The sequence below is a fragment of the Amia ocellicauda genome, chromosome 14, assembly GCF_036373705.1.
Source record: "Amia ocellicauda isolate fAmiCal2 chromosome 14, fAmiCal2.hap1, whole genome shotgun sequence".
NCBI classification, from domain to species: domain Eukaryota; kingdom Metazoa; phylum Chordata; class Actinopteri; order Amiiformes; family Amiidae; genus Amia; species Amia ocellicauda.
Window position 1 is genome coordinate 11,252,574 of NC_089863.1, and position 22,998 is coordinate 11,275,571.

The following is a 22,998-nucleotide window of genomic DNA, read 5'->3' on the forward strand; positions in this document are numbered from 1 at the left end:
TAGGGAGACAGGGCGGTAGTTCTGAGGAGAGGTGGCATCAAGGGTTGGTTTCTTGAGGAGTGGGATGACAGCAGCTTGTTTGAATGCCGAGGGGAAACAGCCAGAGAGGAGGGAGGAGTTGAGGAGGGAGGAGATGAAGGGGAGAAGATCAGGAGCGGTCGCTTGGAGGAGGCGAGAAGGGAGAGGGTCCAGGGCACATGTTGTAGGTTTGTGACATAGGAGGAGAGAGGAAACTTCAGCATCTGAAAGAGGTGAGAATGAAGAAAAGGAAGCTTAATTGGTGGGAGGTTTGGGTGTGATGAGAGAGGAGGGTGGAGTATTGAAGAGCCTGCTGCGAAATCATCAGCAGTGAGAGATGAGGGAGGAGGAGGGGGAGGGGGGACAAGGAGGGAGGAGAAGGTGGAGAAGAGTTTGCAGGGGTTGTTGACAGTGGATTCGAAGAGAGATTGGAAGTAAGATGTCTTGGCTGAGGTGAGTGAGGAGGATAATGTGGACAGTAGAGAGCGGTAGAGTTCGAGGCCAGCTGGGAGTTTGGTCCTTTTCCACATCCATTCGGCGGCACGCAGACTAGTTCAAGTTGAGCGGAGATCAGAAGAGAGCCAAGGCTGAGGAGGGGAAGGACGGGCAGGATGAGACGTGAGAGGACAGAGAGAGTCATGGGAGGAGGTGAGGGAGGAGAACAAAGAGAAGATAGCACAGTTGACAGATAGATGGGAAAAAAGACAGTGAGGGCAGTGGAGGCAAGGGTGGAGGGGGAGATAGAGCGGAGATTATGGCAGAAGGTGAGAGAGGGAGTGGGTGGAGTGTGGAAGGAGGGGAGGTAAAGGGAGAAGGAGATGAAGTGGTGGTCGAGATGTCAATGGGTGTCACGGAGAGTGTTGAACGGGAGCAGCCTCTAGAGAAGATAAGGTCTAGCTGGCGGCCAGCCCTGTGAGTGGGGGGATACTGGGAGAGAGAGAAGTTAAAGGAGTGAAGGAGATGAAGAAGTCCAGCACAGTGGGAAGGATTGGAGAGGTGGATGTTGAAGTCTCCCAGGAGGATGGTAGGTGAGGACAGCAAGGGGAGGGAGGAGAGAAGAAAGTCAAGTTCGTCCAGGAAGGAGGTGAGTGGACCAGGTGGAGGGTAGAGAGCTAGAAGGAAGAGGTGAGAGGGAGAAGTGATTTCCACTGCATGGAATTCAAAGTCATGATAGAGGAGAGAGAGGGGGGGACAGAGAAGAGGAGAGAAGGGGAGAGCAGGAGCCCAGTTCCTCCTCCCCGTCCAGTAAGACGAGTGGAGTGGGACAGGGCAAACAGAGAGGATAAGGCAGCAGGGGTGGTAGAGTTTTCCGGGGGGATCTATGTCTCGTTGAGAGCGAGGAAATCCAGAGACTGGTGGTTAATATACTAATATGAAAAAAGTAAAAAGTCAATTTAAAAAAAGTGTAGAACACTTTTTAGCACACATTTGTGCATTTATTTTTCTTATGTTCAGAACAATACTAACCTCCTGGTCATTATAGAGAGCCGGTACAGAGAAAAGCAACTAAAGAGGTGCTGCCGCGATGGACTGACAGACATCCCGATGGACTACACATGCGAAAGGAGGTCGCTGTACATCACGGAGGGACCCGAGTGCGTCAAAGCCTTCCTACACTGCTGCAAAGAGATCACAAAGAAGATAAAAGAGATTGACAGCAGAACAGGACTAGTGCTGTCCCGTAGTCAAGGTACTGCATGTCAAACACACACACACACACACACACAGTTTGTAAGTTTTTGAAAAACAGTTTAGGTTTTAGGAATACAATTGGAGATGTATTCTGAGAGGTCTGTTTACCTGACTTTTGATATCAAATTGTGGCAGTCTCCATACACAATATCCCAGCAACCTACTTTCTTCTGTCCTTAAGTGCTCTCGCCACTATCCTGGTTTTTCAGGTGTGCTATTTTGGACTACCTTTGAATCTGTTTCTGTCTAAGCATTTTTACACCTCAGGTCTGATCTTGATGGCTATTCTTTTATAGAAGAAAACTCACTGCTATCAGAAGATGACATCCGAGTCCGCACAATGTTTGAAGAGAGCTGGTTGTGGATTAACCAAGTTTTGCCAAGTTCAGCAGATAATGCAGATCAAGATGGGTAAGGGTTGGGCTTTGTAGTATAGCTGTCTTTACTAATTGTAAGATAATAGAAATAGAGCTTTATTTCTGTGAGTGTATGTGTTTTCCATGGGAGGGACAGAAAGTCATAACAAGTTCCAAGCTTCAATCTTGAACCTGTAATTTCAATTAAAAAACAAGACCAATAATTATAAAACTCTCAGTGTGTGTGTTGGGGGTTAAGTAAAGTGAGGTAAAGGGTCTGATAGGTCATCTTAAGGAACTCAAGTGGAAATCAGAGGGTGTTTGCTGGGTTCTTGACTCAATAATATAGATAGATAGATAGATAGTAAAAGTGCTGGGGGTAGGTCCAGCATTGCAGGGGATCTCAGTTGGGTTTTAAGGAAACCCAAAGCATTTTTGGAGAAAGATGTGCATTTTTATTGTACAGTGTGCCAAACCAAAATAGAAAAACATACAAAACCCTAGCTCCTCTCCATCCTAAACTGGTAGAGACAGACCTGTCACACATACAACTAATTATAAACACAAACAACATCAATAGCAGCCAGTCCAATACAAAATCCGTAATCAATATGAACTCCGTAATCAATGTGTCACAATATATATCAAACACGCCACAATATATATATATATATATATATATATATATATATATATATATATATATATATCCTAGAATATCTGAAATTGAGAAGTTAGCTACTGAAGTTCAGAAATGTGCAGAAGTGTATCATTCCACACAGAATTGTGATCTCTTCTTCCATCTCTCCACCTCTCTTTTAAGCCTGTCTTCTGTGGAAATCAGCCACGCTCTTAAGGACACCATCACTGACTGGGAGATCCTAGTTATCAGTTCATCATCCACCACAGGTAGAAAAATACATATTTATCACAACCATTTACATACGTTTCCTGAAATTATACTCCATTTTCTCAAAACTATAAACACTAAACAAAACAAAAAACATCATGCTGGCCAAACCTCAGAAGTCTAAGACAAAATGAGACTTCAAAAACATACAGCTCTGGAAAAAATTAAGAGACCATTGCTATTTATATGTATGTGTTTGGGTGAAATTAACGTTTTTGTTTTATTCTATAAACTACTGACAACATTTCTCCCAATTTCCAAATGAAAATATTGTAATTTAGAACATTTGCAGAAAATGACAACTGGTCAAAATAATAAAAAACAGATGCAGTGTTGTCAGACCTCGAATAATGCAAAGAGTTCATACGTTCATATTCATTTTTAAACAACACAATACTAATGTTTTAACTTAGGAAGAGTCCAGAAATCATTATCTGGTGGAATAACCCTGATTTTCAAATCACAGTTTTCATGTGTCTTGGCATGCACTCCATCAGTCTTTCACATTGATGTTGGGTGACTTTATGCCACTCCTGGCACAAAAATTCAAGCAGCTCGGCTTTGTTTGATGGCTTTTGACCATCCATCTGCCTCTTGATCACATTCCAGAGGTTTTCAATGGGGCTCAGGTCTGGAGATTGGCCTGGCCATGACAGGGTCTTGATCTAGTGGTCCTCCATCCACACCTTGATTGACCTGGCTGTGTGGCATGGAGCATTGTCCTGCTGGAAAAATCAATCCTCACAGTTGGGGAACATTGTCAGAGCAGAAGGAAGCATGTTTTCTTCCAGGACAACCTTGTACATGGCTTGATTCATGCATCCTTCACAAAGACAAATCTGCCTGATTCCAGATCATCACTGATCCTCCACCAAGTTTCGCCGTGGGTGCAAAACAGTGTGGCTTGTAGGCCTCTCCAGGTCTACGTCTAATCATTAGATTACAAGGTGTTGGGCAAAGCTGAAAATTGGACTCATCAGAGAAGATGACCTTATTCCAGTGCTCTATGGTCCAATCCTTATTGTCTTTAATAAACCTCAGCCTGGCTCTTCTTTGCTTCTCATTGATGAAGGGCTTTTTTTCTAGCTATGCACAACTTCAGCCCTGAACCCTAGGAGCCTGTTTTGAACCGTCCTCTTCATGCACTTCACCCCAGCTGCTGTTTGCCATTCTTCTTGTAGGTCACTGGATGTCATCCTATGGTTGTTGAGTGACATTCGAAAGAGTTGGCAGTCATCCCGGTCAGTGGAGAGTCATTTTTGCCCTCTGCCTTTCTGTAGCTTTGTTGTCCCCAATGTCTGGTGCTTGACCTTGTTCTTATAAATTGCCCTCTTTTAAATTTTAAGGATGGAAGCAACCCGACGCTCACTGTATCCCTCTGCCAGTAAAGCCACAATTGAACCCTTCTTTTCCTCACTCAAAACTTCCCTTTTCAACTTTTGACCTGGTCAATAGTTATTTTTTTTATTCCAATTACTTTTGAGGTACTACTACCAGCTGGTCCTATTGCAAGAGGATAGTAATGATAGTGATAGTGATGACCACAGCAGTGTTTTTTATACTTTTCCTTGTTAAATAAGATTTGGTTCAAGTGATCACCTAATCAGTACCTCATTTAGTAGAATGAAGTGTGCCTGTGTTGGAATTCAACAGACACTGGAATGGAATGGCTGCCATACACTTAGAGATGCTGACTTAAGAAAAATCCAGAGCTGTATTTTCCATCGAAATGAGTGATGTTTCAAAACACGGGTGGGCTCACCAGAGACCTTTTCATTCATGCCAGTGTGTTCTACATGAACACGAGGGGCCAGAAGAGGCCTGGTTTCTACCCTTGATAATAACTTTGTGACTTACAAAATTAGTTATCTTGCTGTAACGTCCACTTGGGATAGAGAACTAATTTCACTTGGTGTCAGCCCTGACTGGGATAGGATTTGGGAAAACCTTTATATCCTCTAAAAATCTAGGACGCCAATTAATCAATTTTAAACTCATACAGATGGATAATGTTTGCCACGAGTGCAACCTAGGGACAGTAGGCACCTACCTTTATATCTTCATATCATATCTTCATATCTCCTGTTGAGTGTATTTCACAGTCAAATTTACTTGTTTGCGGGGCTGACAGCTGCCAAGAAATCCATTTTGAAGGGTTGGGTAGAGCCTGGGATAATTTATAACACCATCTGGCTACATTACTTCCTAGATGTTTTACTTTGGAGAGTGGCAAGATTGCACCAGGTTAGTGGAAATACACTATCTAGTTGGTCTACAGCAGTCTTGGTCTTTATCTTGGTCTGTTGTTTTGCACAAGCTCACTGTGTCTCTGAACTGAAAGACAGTAACTTTCATCAGGCCGAGAGTCATAAATAACAATTACAAATAATTATAAATAGCATTTCCCATCATTTTCAGTTTAGCACCATTCCCAATATGAAGCACAGTGCACTTGAGTTTCATAATCTTTACTGACAGGTGTTTTTGATCACTTATTACATTTTTGTCCCCACCAAACAACACGCATGGCAAACAGAACACTGTCGATTTTGCTTCACTCACTATTTGCCAGTCCTTCATGAAGCATTGTTTTTGTCTTGTCACTTTGTCTGAATTCAACACCTTGTGGCTGATGAGGCCCCAGCATTTTAACTTTTAAATTCTCTTCCATTGAAATCGCTTTTGGATTAAATTGTCAATATGCTTTATTGTAGTCACACATGAAAAATCTCTATTTAACATGGCAGGTGTCTCTAGAGATCGATTGTTCATTTCCTTATATGGTTTATCTTCCTTATCCAGGGCGACTTGCAGTTTACACAATAAGTAATTTAAAGCATTACAAGTGCAGTAATATTATCAATACAAAACACAAAAGCTTTACAAATGTGCAATAGCGTAATCAATACAAATTATGATCAGCATAAATCCTAGTACAATGAGGTAACAAGTGCAGACATGAGTTAAATCCTAGGTATGTGTTAAAAGGAAGGGTGGCATAGGAGACATTACAGTAAAACAATAGAAGTGCTAACAGTACAGAAGTACACGGGAGCATAAGCAGAGTTAATAAAGTGCATAACAGTAAGAGTGCTGAATAGCTACAGGATTATAAGCTACTGCATTGCAGGTAAAGTATGAACAGATGTGTCTTGAGTAATTACCGGAAAGTGGTCTGGGACTGTGTGTTCCTGCCCTCAGTTGATGATGATGATAATGACGATGATCCCGACACAAAGGTTCTCTTGTTTCTGGTGTCAGGTGTCTGTGTGGCAGAGCCCTTTGACATTCGGGTTAAAATGAAGTTCTTTGTGGATCTGAAGATGCCGTACTCGGTCATAAGAAATGAGCAAGTGGAGATAAAAGCCATTCTGTACAACTACGCCTCAGATCCATTCAGGGTAAGCTTCTGTATGTATGTATGTATGTATGTATGTATGTATGTATGTATTTATTCCATCCTTTCTTCCTCCCTAGGTCCAGGTTGAGCTAGTGGAAAAAAACAAAGAAAACAGAGAGATCTGCAGCCTTGCCAGCAACACTGGCCGCTTCAGACAGGACATCAATGTGGAGGCAAAGTCTTCTCGAGTGGTTCCTTACACCATCATCCCTTTGAAGATTGGAAATGTAGAGATTGAAGTCAGAGCCAGAGTCTACGGGGAACTAATAGGAGATGCAGTGAGGAAGACATTGCGAATACTGGTGAGACCAGCTATTTGTGTTTGTGTGTGAGTGTGTGTGTCTTGGTTTTAAAACAACCCCTCACTGGCCCCAAATTAGCAATCCAGAGTTCTTGGGGAATAATGTCCAACAGAGGTGGGATATTGAGAGACCAGGGACTCATTCAAGAAGCTCCAGAATAACATTCTGATCTGTTTTGAAGGCTTCCATATGTTGTCCTCAGATATTAGTGGAATTCCACAAGTATCAAAAACAGGGGGAAGGGTACATTTATTTTTTCTTATCAAGGTTTTAAGTCATTTGTTCTTGTTCTCTGTTTTAGCCAGAAGGGGTGGTGACAACCATTGAGAATACAGTGGTTTTGAATCCCTCAGCCAGAGGTAAGGAGGCCACAACTGAATAGGTGAATCTGAACTGAATTTTAAGAGGGGGCGATGAGTAGTGTGGATGAATAGGAGTGGACACAAAATCCATCTGCCCCCAGGGTATAGTAGTAGTAATGTTCTGTCATGTGGGTATTACTCTGTGTGTGTGTGTGTGTGTGTGTGTGTTGTACATTTATGATCAACAATTGCACTAATTTATCTGGCCCCTAATGAAGGCAAATACATAGGTCTGTAGATCAGTAAAGTCAATGCCTCATTCACTGCACCGCAGTCACATGTCCTATCACTCTCCTCACCCCTCAGGTGGGAAACAAATTGTACAATTTCAGAAAGAAAACTTGGACACCTTGGTTCCAGACACAACCCCACTGAGGTACATCACAGCTACAGGTAATCACTTTGTCTCTGTGTCTGGGTGGGTACACTGAGGATAGCAAGTTCATGCAGCTAATCACACAATGGGAAAATTGTTGTTGTAGTTTTTCTTTAATTCATTGATTGTTTTGCCTTATTTTTTTCCCCCCCTAAAGTTCTTCACTGTAAATTTTGCTCTCTCTGTCACATACTACTCTTCTTTAAAAATAATATATGAAACGTGTGTGTGTGTGTGTGTGTGTGTGTGTGTGTGTGTGCTCGTGTTTTATTCTTACAGGGGATGTGCTGGAAGACACTATTAGGAATGCCATAAGTGGGTCTGCCCTGACGAGCCTCATTCGCATGCCTGGCGGTTGTGTGGAGCAGAATATGGCCTCCATGGTGTATCCAGTCATAGCTGCCCACTATCTAGACAAATCTGGGGAATGGGAGAGTGTCGGGCTGAGCCGGCGGGAGGAAACTATCGGTTACATTAGCAGCGGTGAGAAAGTCGGGCTGCGGGGGGGTGGGGGGTAATCGTGGTTGCTTCCAGGAGGCTGTGGCAGTCAGGTGTTTGTTATCTGTTCATTCTTCACTAATGTAAACCAAATTAAATGTGTAAGATGCTGTACTGAGATTTCCTGCTTTTTTGTGTGCTTTTTTCCCTCCAGGTTATATCAGACAGATGTCTTATCGCAACTCAGATGACTCCTATCCACCTTACAACAGACAGAAGGATTCAAGTACCTGGTAATAAACGAGATAAAGTTCTTGATACTGAATTAGCAGAAAATGAGTGTTTGCTATACATACTCACAATATTATTAGTTGTCAGATTTGTTTTTTTATTTATTATTATTACTTTATTGTATAGAAATATACTGTATTTTCTTGCTAAATCAACTTTTAGGTTTGATTCATCACAGGTACAGGAAACTAAGGAAGCTACTATATATTATATGTGCCAGTGCCCTAGGTTTTCCAAAAATTACACACCCAGAATATCCTTGTTAGACAGGGGGAATGTCATGGGCTGTTGTGGTTGTTTTGTACCAGGCTTCAGCTCCTTGCTGGAGGAAAGTGAATTTCTCTTTGGTTTGTTTTCAGGCTGACTGCATTTGTCGCCAAGGTGTTTGCCTTAGCTTACCCCTTGACACATATAGATGACGACAGACTGTGTAACCCACTGAAATTCCTGATTCAAAATAAACAGATGCCTGATGGGTCTTTCACAGAGGACGCCCCTGTTGCTGCTCCTTATCACATGGTACATAGTTATTATTATTATTATTATTATTATTATTATTATTATTATTAGTAGTAGTAGTAGTAGTAGTAGTAGTAGTAGTAGTAGTAGTAGTAGTAGTAGTAGTGGTGGTGGTAGTAGCAGTAGTAAAAGTAGTAGTAGTTGGTGTAGTAGTAATAGTAATAATGATTATTTTTGTAGTGAGTAAATATAAAATGTGCAAACCTTGACAGTTATATGGTGTACAGCCTAACCATAACAACAACAATAATAATTCACTAAACTATAACAGCAGTATAATACAGGTCACTTCAGGAGAAAACAAGTAGTTGAAAGAACTACACTATGTAACACAATTTTTGTTCCTGGGTAGTAAGTATTATTTCCTAATTGCTTATGCTTCAAAAGTATAGAAAATGGCTGTTATTCCCCACAAACTTTGCTTTTGTGACCAGGACAGTGATATTTCCAATGAGAAATTGGGATAATTTGTGTCTTTTCGTTCACATAAAGTCAGATAAAAAACAACATATGAATCCAAATTAACATGTATTTATACTAAAGTAATACAAAAATGACCAAAAATAAGCAAAGTTTGTGGGGAATAACATCCATTTTCTATACATTTGAGGCATAAGCAAATGTAGAACAGTATAACATATAACAAATAACAGTTACTACACAGGAACAAAAAAAGAAGAAAAAAAAGTGTTACATGGTGCTATTGTACAATGTCTAAGTGTTATACTTCTGCTTTTTGTCTTTTTTGTCCTTCAGGGAGGGTTACAAGGAACAGAGAGCAAAGCAACGCTGACGGCTTTTATCTTAATTGCAATGGCTGAAGCTAAAAGTTTCTGTCCGTCGTCATTACAGTCTGTGAGTACGACATCTCCTTTTTGTTCAGACTGTGGAGCGTGAGGTTTGTGTCTCATGCCCCCCCACCTCTCCATGCCACAATAAACCTGGAATTCCACAGTGCTGCACCATGACAGCAAGCCAGGCAGAATCAGTGCACAGCCTCACTCCGCTATGTAAGAGTTACTATGGGTTATTTAGCAGATTATTCCCCTTGAAGCTGGAACTTGTCAGATCTTAGAAGATGCATAGGCTTGGGCCTGGTCAGCACAGGGATGCTCATGTCAGCTCATGTCACTGGTGGAAGAGGTGACACATTAGCCTAAAGATCATTATCACTTGGTTAACAGCTTCAGTCCCCTCAGCTGTGAATGAGGACCCAGCTCTTGTAGGCAGGGAGCTAAGCCTTTGGATTATTTTGAAATTACAATTCTCAAATACATGCAGGTGGATGAAAACCTATTTTATCAAACACCCACTTGCATGTTGTTTTTAAGTAAGTAATCTATAAGTAAATACAAAAAGACTTTAAAACATTATCTTATCAGCAGGGAAGACTGTGACTTGGGTGCAGCACCAGGCCTCCTGTCCCTATCCTTCTCATTGTCCCTGATGTATTCTAGAGTATCCAGACCAGTATGGGCAAAGCAGAGCGCTATTTGAAGAGTCAGCTTCCCAGTCTCAGCAGACCCTACTCTGTGGCCATTTCGTCCTACGCCCTGGCCTTGATGGACAACCCTGACAGGAGCTTTCTGGAGAGGCACCTCGGGAACTCTGGGTCAGCAGGTACAACGACTGCTGTTCAGGGTGTGAAAATGCCTAGGTGCCACTGCTGCCACAGCTCTTCTAATAAAATAAACTGCCCATGCTCTCTCTGGTTAACATGCCATTCTTTGTACTGTAAAAATACAATACAGCGAAGAAAAAACATATTGAAGATTGAAACGTAATGCATAATTAAAATAAATAATCAAATAAATAAGGGAAAAAAAATTGGGGACCAAAGAAGTTAAATATGATAAGAACTAACTTGTCAACCACAATGTTCCATTGCTCAGAAAGTCCCTATTTAAATAACCTTCAGTTGTCCAGTTGAATGTTCTTGTGCTGCAGTGTGTCCTGGGACTGAGATACAACTCCACTGGCACTCTCTATGTCTCTTAAAATGTACAGGTGGCACACAGTGGAAAGATGGGGACATAACATACACGTTAGAAGCCACAGGATATGCACTGCTGGCCTACCTGAAGATGGGCAGTTTGGATCGAGTGGATATCATATTTGAGTGGCTAGTGGAGCACGGGAATGCCAAAGGTGGATTTGGATCAACGCAGGTACAGTAGCCGAGACCTCCCACACCACCTGTGTGTTGTACCACCTGTAAGGCTTCCCCATCTGTCAGATAATCATTGACGCAGCAAGTTCTTCTATCTCACACACACAGGCAGGTGGGCATGTACATAATAAATTACTTTGTAATAAATATTACCCAGTTTCTGTACAATCTACACATCAAATTAGACAAGTGTCCCAACCCTAAGCTATTGTACAATACTGGGGCAGGAGATTTCAGTGCCCTATTCAAATATGGGAACTGCAGGAAGCGCTAATAGAGGCATATAGGGGCAGCCAAGAGTTGGCTCACACTCCACTTATACAAGATGGTACGACAAGAAAATTTGGCACTGTGGTTACTCTACACAGAATACAGTATTCTGTTATCCCTGCATATTGTTCTGGTCATCATTAGCAGGAGATATGGACTAATATGGAGGTGAGAGATTTGAAACTTTTCAGAACGAGCTAAAAAAGAACACAAAGCAATAATAAACTGAAAAGAGGACACAACCATCTCTCTCTCTTGAAGGCTGATCCTATATCTTGTAAATTTAAAAAGTAACATATCCTTCTCATTGTTCTGAAAATACATGTAAGTTGGAGTAGGCTGTTTTTAGACTTTATAGTTATCATTGTGCCTTATTTGATGGGGACACTTGGGTTATAGGTGTAACCCTATTTTGGTCACTTGAAATAAGTAAATAAATAAAAATTGACTAACAATGCTATGATGTCCCCCTACCATAACATTGTAAACAAGAAATAAACCCGGGTTCCCAGCATTAGATGGCAGAATAGCTGTCTTTCCCCTGTATAACTAGCAGAGAGTGTATATTGTCACAATTTGAAATCACTTGATTTGCCTCCACCTGGTCGACATTTTACACATGAACTTATATTATGAACTTACCAGGAAAATGTAATTGACCCACAATATGCACAGTATATGCTGGGCAAACAAGGTAGCCATTCAACATGTTTTATTATCCTAATGCAATGATAACCTACTAATAAAACAAGTTTAGAAATAGGTAGCTAAATGTAATCATTTCAGTTTAGCTGAATTCAGACAGAACTAATAAAACAAAGCCCAGTACAATGTAGCATTGTATAATATTAAGCTATCATAATGTTCAGATACATATGTACAACGCATATGCTCACAGATGATTATTATTATTCCGCATTAAAGGAAATGTATACTGTATCTACAGGAGAAATAAACAATAATAACAGAGTGCAGGTCTCTACTCAGTCATAAATGAGTCCCGATTATGTTGTCCTTAAAGCGCTTAACCTTGTGTATGTCGTACTTGGTGCACATATTACACAGCAGTTTGTAATCCAATGAAACACAATGCAGAGGAAAAAAATCCAAGCATTTATGTAAATACCAACATAATCATTTGATGAATATAGGCAATAGCAGCCATGATAGGCAGTCCTCTTCGTAAAAACGCATGCAGGAATACTGTAAAATTAGACTTTTGTTTAACTATTCAAAGCAACAAAGCAGTTGTTCAGATAAATGGGTATGTTCAAATACAGCTCGAGTTCCTTATATGGCTCTGAGGGTGGCTCTGAGTTCTGACTAGTGTTCCACCTGTCTTTTTATGTACCTAACAAGGGCAAATTCACATTTATTGCTAGCATGAAATTAGTATCCTGGGTAATGTAATCTTTATCCGCAGTCCAACAAAGTCAATAATGCTCCTTTATAGCAGCGCCTACATAGCATAAAGTATGTTGGAAACCATAGTGTTTTGTAGGCTGCTAGCTGCAGTGGTCTCAATTAGGCTTATTACTGTCTATTCTCTTATATAGCCTATAATTCAGTCCCATGTCACTTTCTGCTCAGTTAGTTTCCACGTCATAATTCAAATAATTATTTCAAAAGTTGGCGTGGTTAGCGATTCAGGGACTGGAGGTAGTATCCACCCCACCAGTACTTATGTCTGGTACTAAACACACAGACACACACAGTATACACTCAGAGCACACACACATACATATTGACTGACTCGTGGGAATCAGGGCACCCCTATTTCAGTCCTTGCACCCCGTGACTGGCTCCCCCACAGCTCCCTGCAAACAAAAGAAGCAGTATTCCAAACAGAGAATCACAGATATTCAGTCTTGTCTGTTTTTTTTTTTTGTGTCCAATGTTGTCTTTCATTACCTCTACATGTCTCATAAGTCCCTTGGGTCTATTCTTACAAATGACATTCCTGTGCCTCTGTCCTTCCCCTGCTCTAGTCCACCATGGTAGTTTTCCAGGCCCTGGCAGAGTATTTGATCCAAAAGCCTCTGATTGAACATACGGAATTAAACTTGTCTCTCTTCATATCCGGCCGGAGCACCATTCCCAGGTGGAAAATCGAGAAAAGCAACTATCACGTGCCTAAATCAGAGAAGGTAAGAGAAAGGTTACACTGCTCATGTGAAAAATAAATTATATTAAAGATAGTGTTTGTTAATGCAAGTAAAAAAAAAAACTGTTTATCTTGCCTTGTACACTTGTCTGTGTGTTGTTTGTCATGCAAAATGTAAGCAGTTACTTTCTTTTGTGGTAGATAAACATCAGGCAGAACTTCACGGTAGAGGCCACTGGACGCAGTTCTGGGAAGCTCACGGTAAGCAGCTTTCTGTCATTCCTGGACCCCCATGTGACATATTCCTCAAAACCTACAGGTCAGGCCCATGTTATTCACTTTTGATATTGCAGCTTGCAAGGAATAAATAATTCTGTAACACTTTATTTTAAGTATCCATTATAAACAATCTATTAACATGTTATGAATTATGTTATTAATTGTTATATGATTGTTATTACACATTATTATTATTATGTATTATTAGACATTTTTATTTAAACTTTTTTGCTATAACACGTTATAATATATTTAATAACATACTTAATACAAGGTATAATAACATAACATTTTCACGCCAACATCAATCTATTACCATAATCTGCCATGCCATTTATTAGCTGCTATTAAACCTCTTATAATGCTATTTAATTACATATACTATAATTATATGTTATAGCTCTACCTATAAGGTAAGCTTATAAGTACCATTTATACATCAATTTTACTGATGTATCTCTGAATTGTGATATGTTTTGGCTCTAAGTCTATTCTATGATGTAGTATATCACTGTGCTCTATTTGTATGTTTCTCATATGGGTCAATGGCCTCCTCTCATTTGTAAACTTTCTCATGTTCTTAAGGGTAACAGAATCACACTGGTAAGAACTGTAACAGCACATCCCAGTGAATGTAATCAAGGCATAATGGCCAGTCTGGTTTGCAGGCGTTAATCTAATCTTGATGAGGTGTCAAAAAACACAGGACTAAGAGCTAGGATCAAATGAACTGAACAGAAATGAACTGGAGAAATTAAATCAAATAAACACACAAAAGTGGGCAAGTAGGAGACTGACTCCTCTGACATTGATACTTTGCTCCCCCTGCAGGTGGTAACTGTGTATAATGCTCGCCCAAAACCAGAGGAAAAGAAGAAATGTAAAATGTTTGAGTTGGAGGTGAACATTGAGGAAGGTGAGAGGCAGCAGACCCTGTACATCATGATAAACAGTGAATTCAAAACACTAAAGCTGAGACTAAATAAAAAGTTGTGCCCATGTGTTCTATCTCGAATTCATTTGTCAAAAAACACTTTCTGCTAATTAAAATTTAAGACGTGATAGGGCATCAGGTTTGTGCATTGTGGGTAGGTCAATGTTTTCATTTGATCTGGGCCAAAGTGTATGGAAAGGCACCTCCAGCTGAAGCGATGGAGACATCAAGAAAAAACTAACAAGATGTGACAAATATTCTAAATGAGTATTTCACAGAGGTTTTTACAAAAGAAAAAACAGATGACATGCCACAGGTTGACAATCAGTCCAGTCAAACCCTAAGAGAGATCAGGATAAATGAGGAGGAAGTATTAAAGGGACTAGTAGAACTAAAAACAAACAAATCACCTGGGCCAGATGGGATATTTCCAACAGTACTTAAAGAAATGAGGGAAATTATTTATAGGCCGCTAACTCAATTATTCCAAAAGACACTTAGAACAGGGGATGTGCCACCTGACTGGAAGACACCAAATGTCATACCAATCCACAAGAAAGGGGACAAAACTGAGCCAGGAAATTACAGACCAATCAGTCTCACCTGCATCACCTGTAAAATGTTGGAAAAATGATTAGACAGAAAATAGAGGAGCATCTTAATGAAAACCATATTCTTGGAGATAGTCATGGGTTTAGACGAGGCAGATCATGTCTTACTAATTTATTAGAATTTTTTGAACATGCAACTGCAGCTGCAGATCATGTGAAAGCATATGATATGATATACTTAGATTTCCAAAAAGCTTTTGATAAGGTTCCACACCAAAGACTGATCCTCAAATTGGAAGCTGTAGGCATTCAGGGTAATGTAAGTAGATGGATTATGAACTGGTTGATGTATAAGAAGCAGAGGGTGTCGATTAGAGGAGTTGCTTCTAACTGGAGTGAGGTTGTTAGTGGAGTTCCACAGGGATCAGTACTAGGGCCTTTGCTTTTTCTAATCTATATTAATGATCTGGACTCTGGGATTGTTAGCAAACTTGTCAAATTTGCAGATGATACTAAAATAGGTGGCTCAGCAGATACAATCTTGGCAGCACAGGCTATTCAGAGGGACTTAGATAATATTCAGTTGTGGGCCGACACCTGGCAGATGAAATTCAATGTGGACAAGTGCAAGGTATTACATGCAGGTAACAAAAATGTCCACTATAATTACACTATGGGAGGAACAGAACTAGATGAAGTAACGCATGACAAAGACCTAGGAGTCTATGTGGACTCCTCACTTTCTCCATCCAAGCAATGTGGGGAAGAAATAAAAAAGGCAAACAATGCTAGGGTATATTGTCAAAAGTGTAGAATTGAGAACAAGGGCAGTAATGTTCACACTGTACAATGCACTAGTTAGAGCTCATCTGGATACTGTGTACAGTTCTGGGCTCCACACTTCAAGAAAGATATCGCTGCTCTAGAGGCAGTTCAGAGGAGAGCAACCAGACTTATTCCAGGTCTGAAGGGAATGTCCTACTGAGAGACTGAGGGACCTGAACCTTTTCACCCTGGAACAGAGGAGACTACATGGGGACTTGATCCAAATCTTCAAAATCATGAAAGGCATCGACCACATCAAACCAGAGGAGCTTTTCCAAATCAGCAGGGACGCACGCACCCGGGGACACAAATGGAAATTGGGCTTCAAGGCATTCAAGACAGAAAACAGGAGACATTTTTCACACAGAGAGTTGTCACAATCTGGAACAAACTCCCCAGCAATGTGGTAGAAGCTGAAATTTTGGGAACATTTAAAAATAGGCTGGATAGGATCCTTGGATCACTCAGTTATTAATGGACACCAAACGAGCACAATGGGTTGAATGGCTTCCTCTCGTTTGTAAACTTTCTTATGTTCTTATGTTCTTAAGAGTCACGTCTGTCACTTACTCTCCCTTCAACAGCTGTGGCACCACAAGGGATGAACAAAGCCTACACCCTGGACATCTATATGAAGTAAGTCATGCTTGCCTAGGTTAGAGAGAGAGGTTTTGATAGATGTTAGATTTTTTAAGCAATAATTTGAATCAATGAATGAAATATATTAATGGGGGGAGTTTGTCAAACTCACAAGGAGTAAACGTCATCTCTGCTCACCCCCCCAGGTACCTGGCTAACCACGATGGTAGAATGACCATACTGGACATCTCTCTGCCCACAGGCTGCGTGCCCCTCCTGTCCAGCCTGGAAAATGTAAACTGACACAACGTCTGCATGTTTCGCTTACAAATTTCCAATCTATAGTCAGGATCTTATTTTCTGAATGTTTATCTGTGTTTATTTGCCTTGCCCATTGAGGGGCTTAAGTCAGTCAGGGTTTCTTCATCTCATTTAATGCATCTGAGATGTATTTTTCTTTTGGTTAATTTATGAATCCATTAATTCTTGTCAAGCTTAAAAACAGAGTGGACCAGTACATTCAGTACTACAACATGGATACACAGCTGAGCAAAAGAGGATCTCTCATCATTCATTTGTACAAGGTATGCTCCCTCACTACACAGAATAAAACTCTCCCATCTGCAATTTGTTAATCACAGGCCACCTTTCTACAGCCCATTAAATTTCTCTCACAAAACGCCACCAGGTGTTGAACACAAGACAGCACCTCTCAATCACGCTGATCCAGGAGATGCAAGTGGGGCTGGTGCAGCCCGCAGCAGTGACAATCTATGACTACTACGCCAGTGGTAAGATACAATCCATGCACAGTCGATCCTGAGCTGCAAAACACCATTGTAGGTATCCGCTCATTCATTGTATTAGCTAAGATGGCTTTTTTTTCCTGACCTTTTATTCTTACACTATTGCTGTTGGTTTAAAAGTGTGTGTTTGTGCATGTGGGTTTGTGTCATGTTAGCCTACAACCCTCCTGAAGCCAACTGAGGGCACACTGTACTGTCTTTCAGAGAACCGCTGCACCAAGTTCTATCACCCAAACAAGAAGCACGCAGAACTGGGACGCATCTGCAGGGGCGAATTGTGTCGATGTGCCGAAGGTGAGAACATTTTAATGGAACGGGGCAAGACAGAGAACCCAATATGATACCCAACCCTGTAAAAACTAAAGAACAAAAGAACAGAATCAATATAGACATTATAATTTATATTACTGTGATTATTATATCCATTCAAGATAAGAGCTGTTCATCATCCATAAGAGGAGAAAGTAAACCTTCAACTGAATCCTCTTTCCCCACAGAAAGCTGCAGTGCCCTGAATAAAATCACAGAGGAGATCACAGTTCAGACTCGGATGGAGGAGGCCTGTCGGACTGCTAGCTATGGTACTGTCTGTTACTGGCCCTGTCTCACCCACACCACAGTGTCCTGCAAGCACTGAGGGGAGAAAATGGGGTGGGACATTAACAATGCTCTTACTTAGATTATAAATCACATATAAAAAACCAGCCAATCACATATCTCTTGTCTTGTCTATAAATGCCATCCAGTTTTCAGTTTTAGTGTTTTAGAAGAGGAAATGAAAATACATCCAATCTCTTTAAGCATAAGTTTGCTGTTCTTACAGATGGCACTGGCCATGAATATGTGACACAAACAACTGCATTACAGATCACCAAGGTCATCTTAAAGACTGTCACTGCTATATGAAAGTACTCACAGACCAATTTTAAAATCTTGTAAAAAGCTTTGTAACTTTCCAAACTTCACCCAGAACAGCCAAGGCTTTTTCAACTTCCAAGAAAAACAATATTGGATGACATCTGGTATGGCTAACGATTTATTGCCAATTTGATGAAAAACAAATCTCAGTAGCAGCTGTTCTTTCCTAAATGTACACCAATTACTGTGTTTGTGCCACTTGTTGCCAAGTATTAAGTGATGCTGGAGGCACAATATTTCAGTTTATGGACACAAGAACGAATTCAGTCTCAAGCATTATGTGACAAATCCGAATGAAGTGCAAAAACAGGCATTCAATATTTTCTTCACACAAGTCTCCTCCCCTGCTGTGACAGTGATACCTAGTAATACCATTCCTACACCAAATTGGAGCATCCGTTTCAACTCTTAATTTACCAACAACATTTTAGGAAAGTTAAATGCTAGTGGTGCAAGTTTTATGGGATGTAGTTTGTTTTTAATCAAGAGTTTCTTTACTTTTGACTTGCCTTAAAACACAAAACAGTACTGTGTAGGTTAGTGACAGTGGATCTATCCTGGACCAAACCATTTTTAGATGGGGAGAAGGGGTGTGATTTCTTTCACTGTAAAGATATTTCTGTGTCGAATCCTTACTTCTGTGATTTATAATAAGTTAATAGGTCATGATGTGAAGGGTGTCTTATTGTATAATAGACATAATTTTGCACAGTGTGCTCAGCGTCACTTTATAGTGCTCTCAACCAAACCGCATCTCTTAGATGACATCTCTTATACTATAGATAAGATACACCCTTCACAAAACCTATTCACTTATACACTCACCTAAAGGATTATTAGGAACACCTGTTCAATTTCTCATTAATGCAATTATCTAATCAACCAATCACATGGCAGTTGCTTCAATGCATTTAGGGGTGTGGTCCTGGTAAAGACAATCTCTTGAACTCCAAACTGAATGTCTGAATGGGAAAGAAAGGTGATTTAAGCAATTTTGAGCGTGGCATGGTTGTTGGTGCCAGACTGGCCGGTCTGAGTATTTCACAATCTGCTCAGTTACTGGGATTTTCACGCACAACCATTTCTAGGGTTTACAAAGAATGGTGTGAAAAGGGAAAAACATCCAGTATGCGGCAGTCCTGTGGGCGAAAATGCCTTGTTGATGCTAGAGGTCAGAGGAGAATGGGCCGACTGATTCAAGCTGATAGAAGAGCAACTTTGACTGAAATAACCACTCGTTACAACCGAGGTATGCAGCAAAGCATTTGTGAAGCCACAACACGTACAACCTTGAGGCGGATGGGCTACAACAGCAGAAGACCCCACCGGGTACCACTCATCTCCACTACAAATAGGAAAAAGAGGCTACAATTTGCACAAGCTCACCAAAATTGGACAGTTGAAGACTGGAAAAATGTTGCCTGGTCTGATGAGTCTCGATTTCTGTTGAGACAAAGGTCGAATCATTTCAAATTGGTTTCTTGAACATGACAATGAGTTCACTGTACTAAACTGGCCCCCACAGTCACCAGATCTCAACCCAATAGAGTATCTTTGGGATGTGGTGGAACGGGAGCTTCGTGCCCTGGATGTGCATCCCACAAATCTCCATCAACTGCAAGATGCTATCCTATCAATATGGGCCAACATTTCTAAAGAATGCTTTCAGCACCTTGTTGAATCAATGCCACGTAGAATTAAGGCAGTTCTGAAGGCGAAAGGGGGTCAAACACAGTATTTGTATGGTGTTCCTAATAATCCTTTAGGTGAGTGTATACCCTTACAATAACAGATGCACAGTAATGTAGAGGCCTGGACTGGACTATCCTGTACCCTGGGTTCATAAGCTTTGAGAAGATTCAAATTCAAGGAGTTTTTAAGTATTTTCAAGGACTGATTCAAAATACTTCCAAGACCTCATATGGGACTTTTTTCAACCCAAAATCAAGGCAAAATCCAGCATTATTGCTCTTTAACCCAGTAGAAAAGATTGGTCAGAAATAAAATGTAATTTACCAAGCATCCAAGTATTAGCGCAATGCCTTAAAGTCCATATCCCATATTGAAATCATGTTTTTGGCTACGGGCTCTTACTTGGTAAACATTTGTAATATAACGTTTATCATTTTTAAGGCTGTTAGCACTTTGAGAGTCCCAAGTCCCAACACTCCGGAAATGCACAAAGTGGGCGTGAAGTCACAAGTTGAAGACAATGGTTTCTGACACCGAAAGGCACTGCTCGGGTGTTTCTGGTGTTATAAGCAATCTGTACAACAGTGAGGATAGCAATCATATATATAGCAATATATGATATGTAAATTAAGATTAAAAGTAGTAATTGAAGTTTTTACTTGTTGTTTTAAATGAGAAGTTATTATAAACTACTGCAAATAATGATCTACCCAGTACTTATAAAGAATAATACCCTACGCTAAAATTATAAGGGAATGTACATGTTTTGGTTTTAATTTAATTTAAACACACAAGTTAAATATTACAAATTATAGTTAAATGTTTATATCTCAGAAGGATAAGAATCATCATTTTCATATTGTGAAGTCATAAATTGTACGTTTGTGTACAGTGTGCTGTTTGCTGTGTCCTTGTGGAATGTTCTGCAAAAACTGTAAATGAAAAATGTTCTATGAATTATTAGTATGAGCACAATGCATCCAAGGAGACATACAGAATTAATTAATACTTTAAAGACATTGTTATGCTAAATTTATAATATATCACATACATGTGTAGTTATAAATAGTATATGTAAAACAAAATCTTTAGCGATATCCATATTATGAACTGCTTTGCTTCTTCTTGGCAACTGGTGGTGAACTGAGCCCCACAAATCACAGAAAAATCTGGCGACCAGAGAAAATCCTTTCTGTTTGAATAAATTGACTTGAATTGAATTTGTTTACAGTCAGACCAACATTCTGAACAATCCCGCTTCAGTTTGTGACAAACAGGTGCCAATTGTCAGAGGGTGGGGGGTATAAACCTGATCATTGTGTTTACCTTCTTAAAAATCTGATTATTTAGAATGTATGATTGTGTCAGTGTAGTGTTTGCATTTCTGATTTTAATTATATGATTCCTTGCAGTTTATAAAGTCCAGGTTTCTGAGATCATCCTCAGGCAGGACTATGATGACTACAATGTGGTGATCAAACAAATCATTAAGCAAGGTACCTGTTATTTTCTCTTCTCCCACAAAAACCCATTTGTCTATATTGTTGTACTTCATTTGACTCATTATGCGATTATTTGCTGTGATGTTTTTTCTACATTTCATGTATTTGTAGAAACATGTCATAATACAGGACTGTAACTACCATGTAATTACAACAAATGTAACCAAAGCAGATTAGATGTATAGGTGAAGTACCAGTATGCAACATGGAAGTACACTGCACGCTTCTCTTCTTCAATGTAATGTAAGCTTGTGGTGAAATTCTAACCATAATAGTGTTTTATCTGTAAACGGCACATTGTACACTTTGTATACACACCCTTGTGTATTTTAGTTCAAGGCTCTGTGACGCAACTTGTTTCTGTATGGTGACGTGTGCGTTTGCAGGGGGAGGTGAAGTCATTCAAAATGACAAGAGGACGTTCCTCTCCCACGTGTCCTGCAGAGAAAGCCTGAATGTCAGGAAAGGCGAGGAGTACCTGTTCATAGGACGACCAGATGACACAATATCCTCTAACAAAGAAGGCGATCCGTGAGTCTGAATCCATGTGTCCAGTGTGTGCTGCTTTAACACCCCCTTCCTCTGCATTCAGGCACTGTTGTTGGTTTATTTGTTCATTCCTTCATGTTGGTATTTGATTTCTATTTAAGGGTTACAGTTGCTGCACTGAATGGTTTGATATTCCAGCACTTTTGATTGTCCATCACAATGCCCACACCTCTATCTGACAGACAAGAGCTTCTACATACAGGAGAGCTCCAGTAGCCCCCAAGGAAGCTGAAGCACCTCCACCATGTTATCAAAGCCAATGGGCTGATTTGCAGAGTTCTGTTTGCGGGGGCTATGACTATATCTTAATTCTGTATATACAGTAAGACCAACATCACATATTTAGAAATGGATGCAACTGTATTGATACTAATACAATACTCTACTTTCATACACCACCATGTCATTCAGAGACTACTGCATCTTTATACATCTAATCTTTGTCATCATCACCATCATAGACCTTGCGTAATCCACTACTGTATATATAGTGTTCATTATTCAAGTAAGTAGTCAAGTAATATAGGTATAGGCTAGTTTGCAGACTTGTCTCTTTTCTTTAATGCAGGGCGATGCATATCCTGGGGTCTGAGACATGGCTGGAGTGGTGGCCCCATGATCAAGACTGTCAGACTGAAGAACAGCAGGAGACCTGTGAGCTCTTAGCAGCCTTTGCTGAAGAGCTGAGTACTTTTGGCTGTCCTAACTAATCTTATCACAGATACAGACACACACATGCACACACACAATTATTCCTGTCACATGTTACCTGCATTATTCACTACAGTGTGTTGTAACAGATGTTACAATTTCAGTGTGCATTTGAATTAAAAATAAATAATTTTATTCTCTGACTGCAGGATGTGATGAGTTATCCCTTGTTAATTACACGGCTAGTCAACTGTGTGGGGGAAAAGCTTTGATTAAGCAATTCAAATTAAACCAGACCAGACAAAGTAAGAAGAACTTAAAATAAAAAAGACAAACTGGGCTTTATATATACTGTATATGTGTATTTATTTTCATGTTATTCTCTCTCTCTCTCTCTCATATATATTATTATTATTATTATTATTATTATTTCTTGGCAGACGACCTTATCCAGGGCGACTTACAACATAAGTGCAAACAAAGTGCAAAAATACAGTGAAGTAC

The 22,998-nt window shown here is 40.1% G+C and overlaps 1 protein-coding gene across 1 annotated transcript in view; it reads left to right on the forward strand.

Annotated features, from left to right (window-relative positions):
* The window catches only part of LOC136768685 (complement C3), a 50,277-nt gene extending 27,438 nt beyond the window's left edge, over positions 1–22,839 (forward strand). The window contains exons 15-39 of the mRNA XM_066722994.1: positions 1,502–1,708; positions 2,007–2,121; positions 2,890–2,975; positions 6,238–6,377; positions 6,454–6,678; positions 6,980–7,037; positions 7,347–7,433; positions 7,696–7,899; positions 8,069–8,147; positions 8,505–8,664; positions 9,421–9,519; positions 10,122–10,284; positions 10,672–10,832; positions 13,093–13,251; positions 13,410–13,469; positions 14,319–14,403; positions 16,382–16,433; positions 16,583–16,670; positions 16,871–16,960; positions 17,065–17,167; positions 17,387–17,476; positions 17,680–17,763; positions 21,205–21,288; positions 21,681–21,825; positions 22,412–22,839. Of these exons, the coding sequence (XP_066579091.1) occupies positions 1,502–1,708; positions 2,007–2,121; positions 2,890–2,975; positions 6,238–6,377; positions 6,454–6,678; positions 6,980–7,037; positions 7,347–7,433; positions 7,696–7,899; positions 8,069–8,147; positions 8,505–8,664; positions 9,421–9,519; positions 10,122–10,284; positions 10,672–10,832; positions 13,093–13,251; positions 13,410–13,469; positions 14,319–14,403; positions 16,382–16,433; positions 16,583–16,670; positions 16,871–16,960; positions 17,065–17,167; positions 17,387–17,476; positions 17,680–17,763; positions 21,205–21,288; positions 21,681–21,825; positions 22,412–22,553 (2,966 nt within the window). The 3' untranslated portion in view covers positions 22,554–22,839. The remainder of the gene's footprint in view (positions 1–1,501; positions 1,709–2,006; positions 2,122–2,889; positions 2,976–6,237; positions 6,378–6,453; positions 6,679–6,979; positions 7,038–7,346; positions 7,434–7,695; positions 7,900–8,068; positions 8,148–8,504; positions 8,665–9,420; positions 9,520–10,121; positions 10,285–10,671; positions 10,833–13,092; positions 13,252–13,409; positions 13,470–14,318; positions 14,404–16,381; positions 16,434–16,582; positions 16,671–16,870; positions 16,961–17,064; positions 17,168–17,386; positions 17,477–17,679; positions 17,764–21,204; positions 21,289–21,680; positions 21,826–22,411) is intronic.
* Positions 22,840–22,998: the final 159 nt, after the last annotated feature.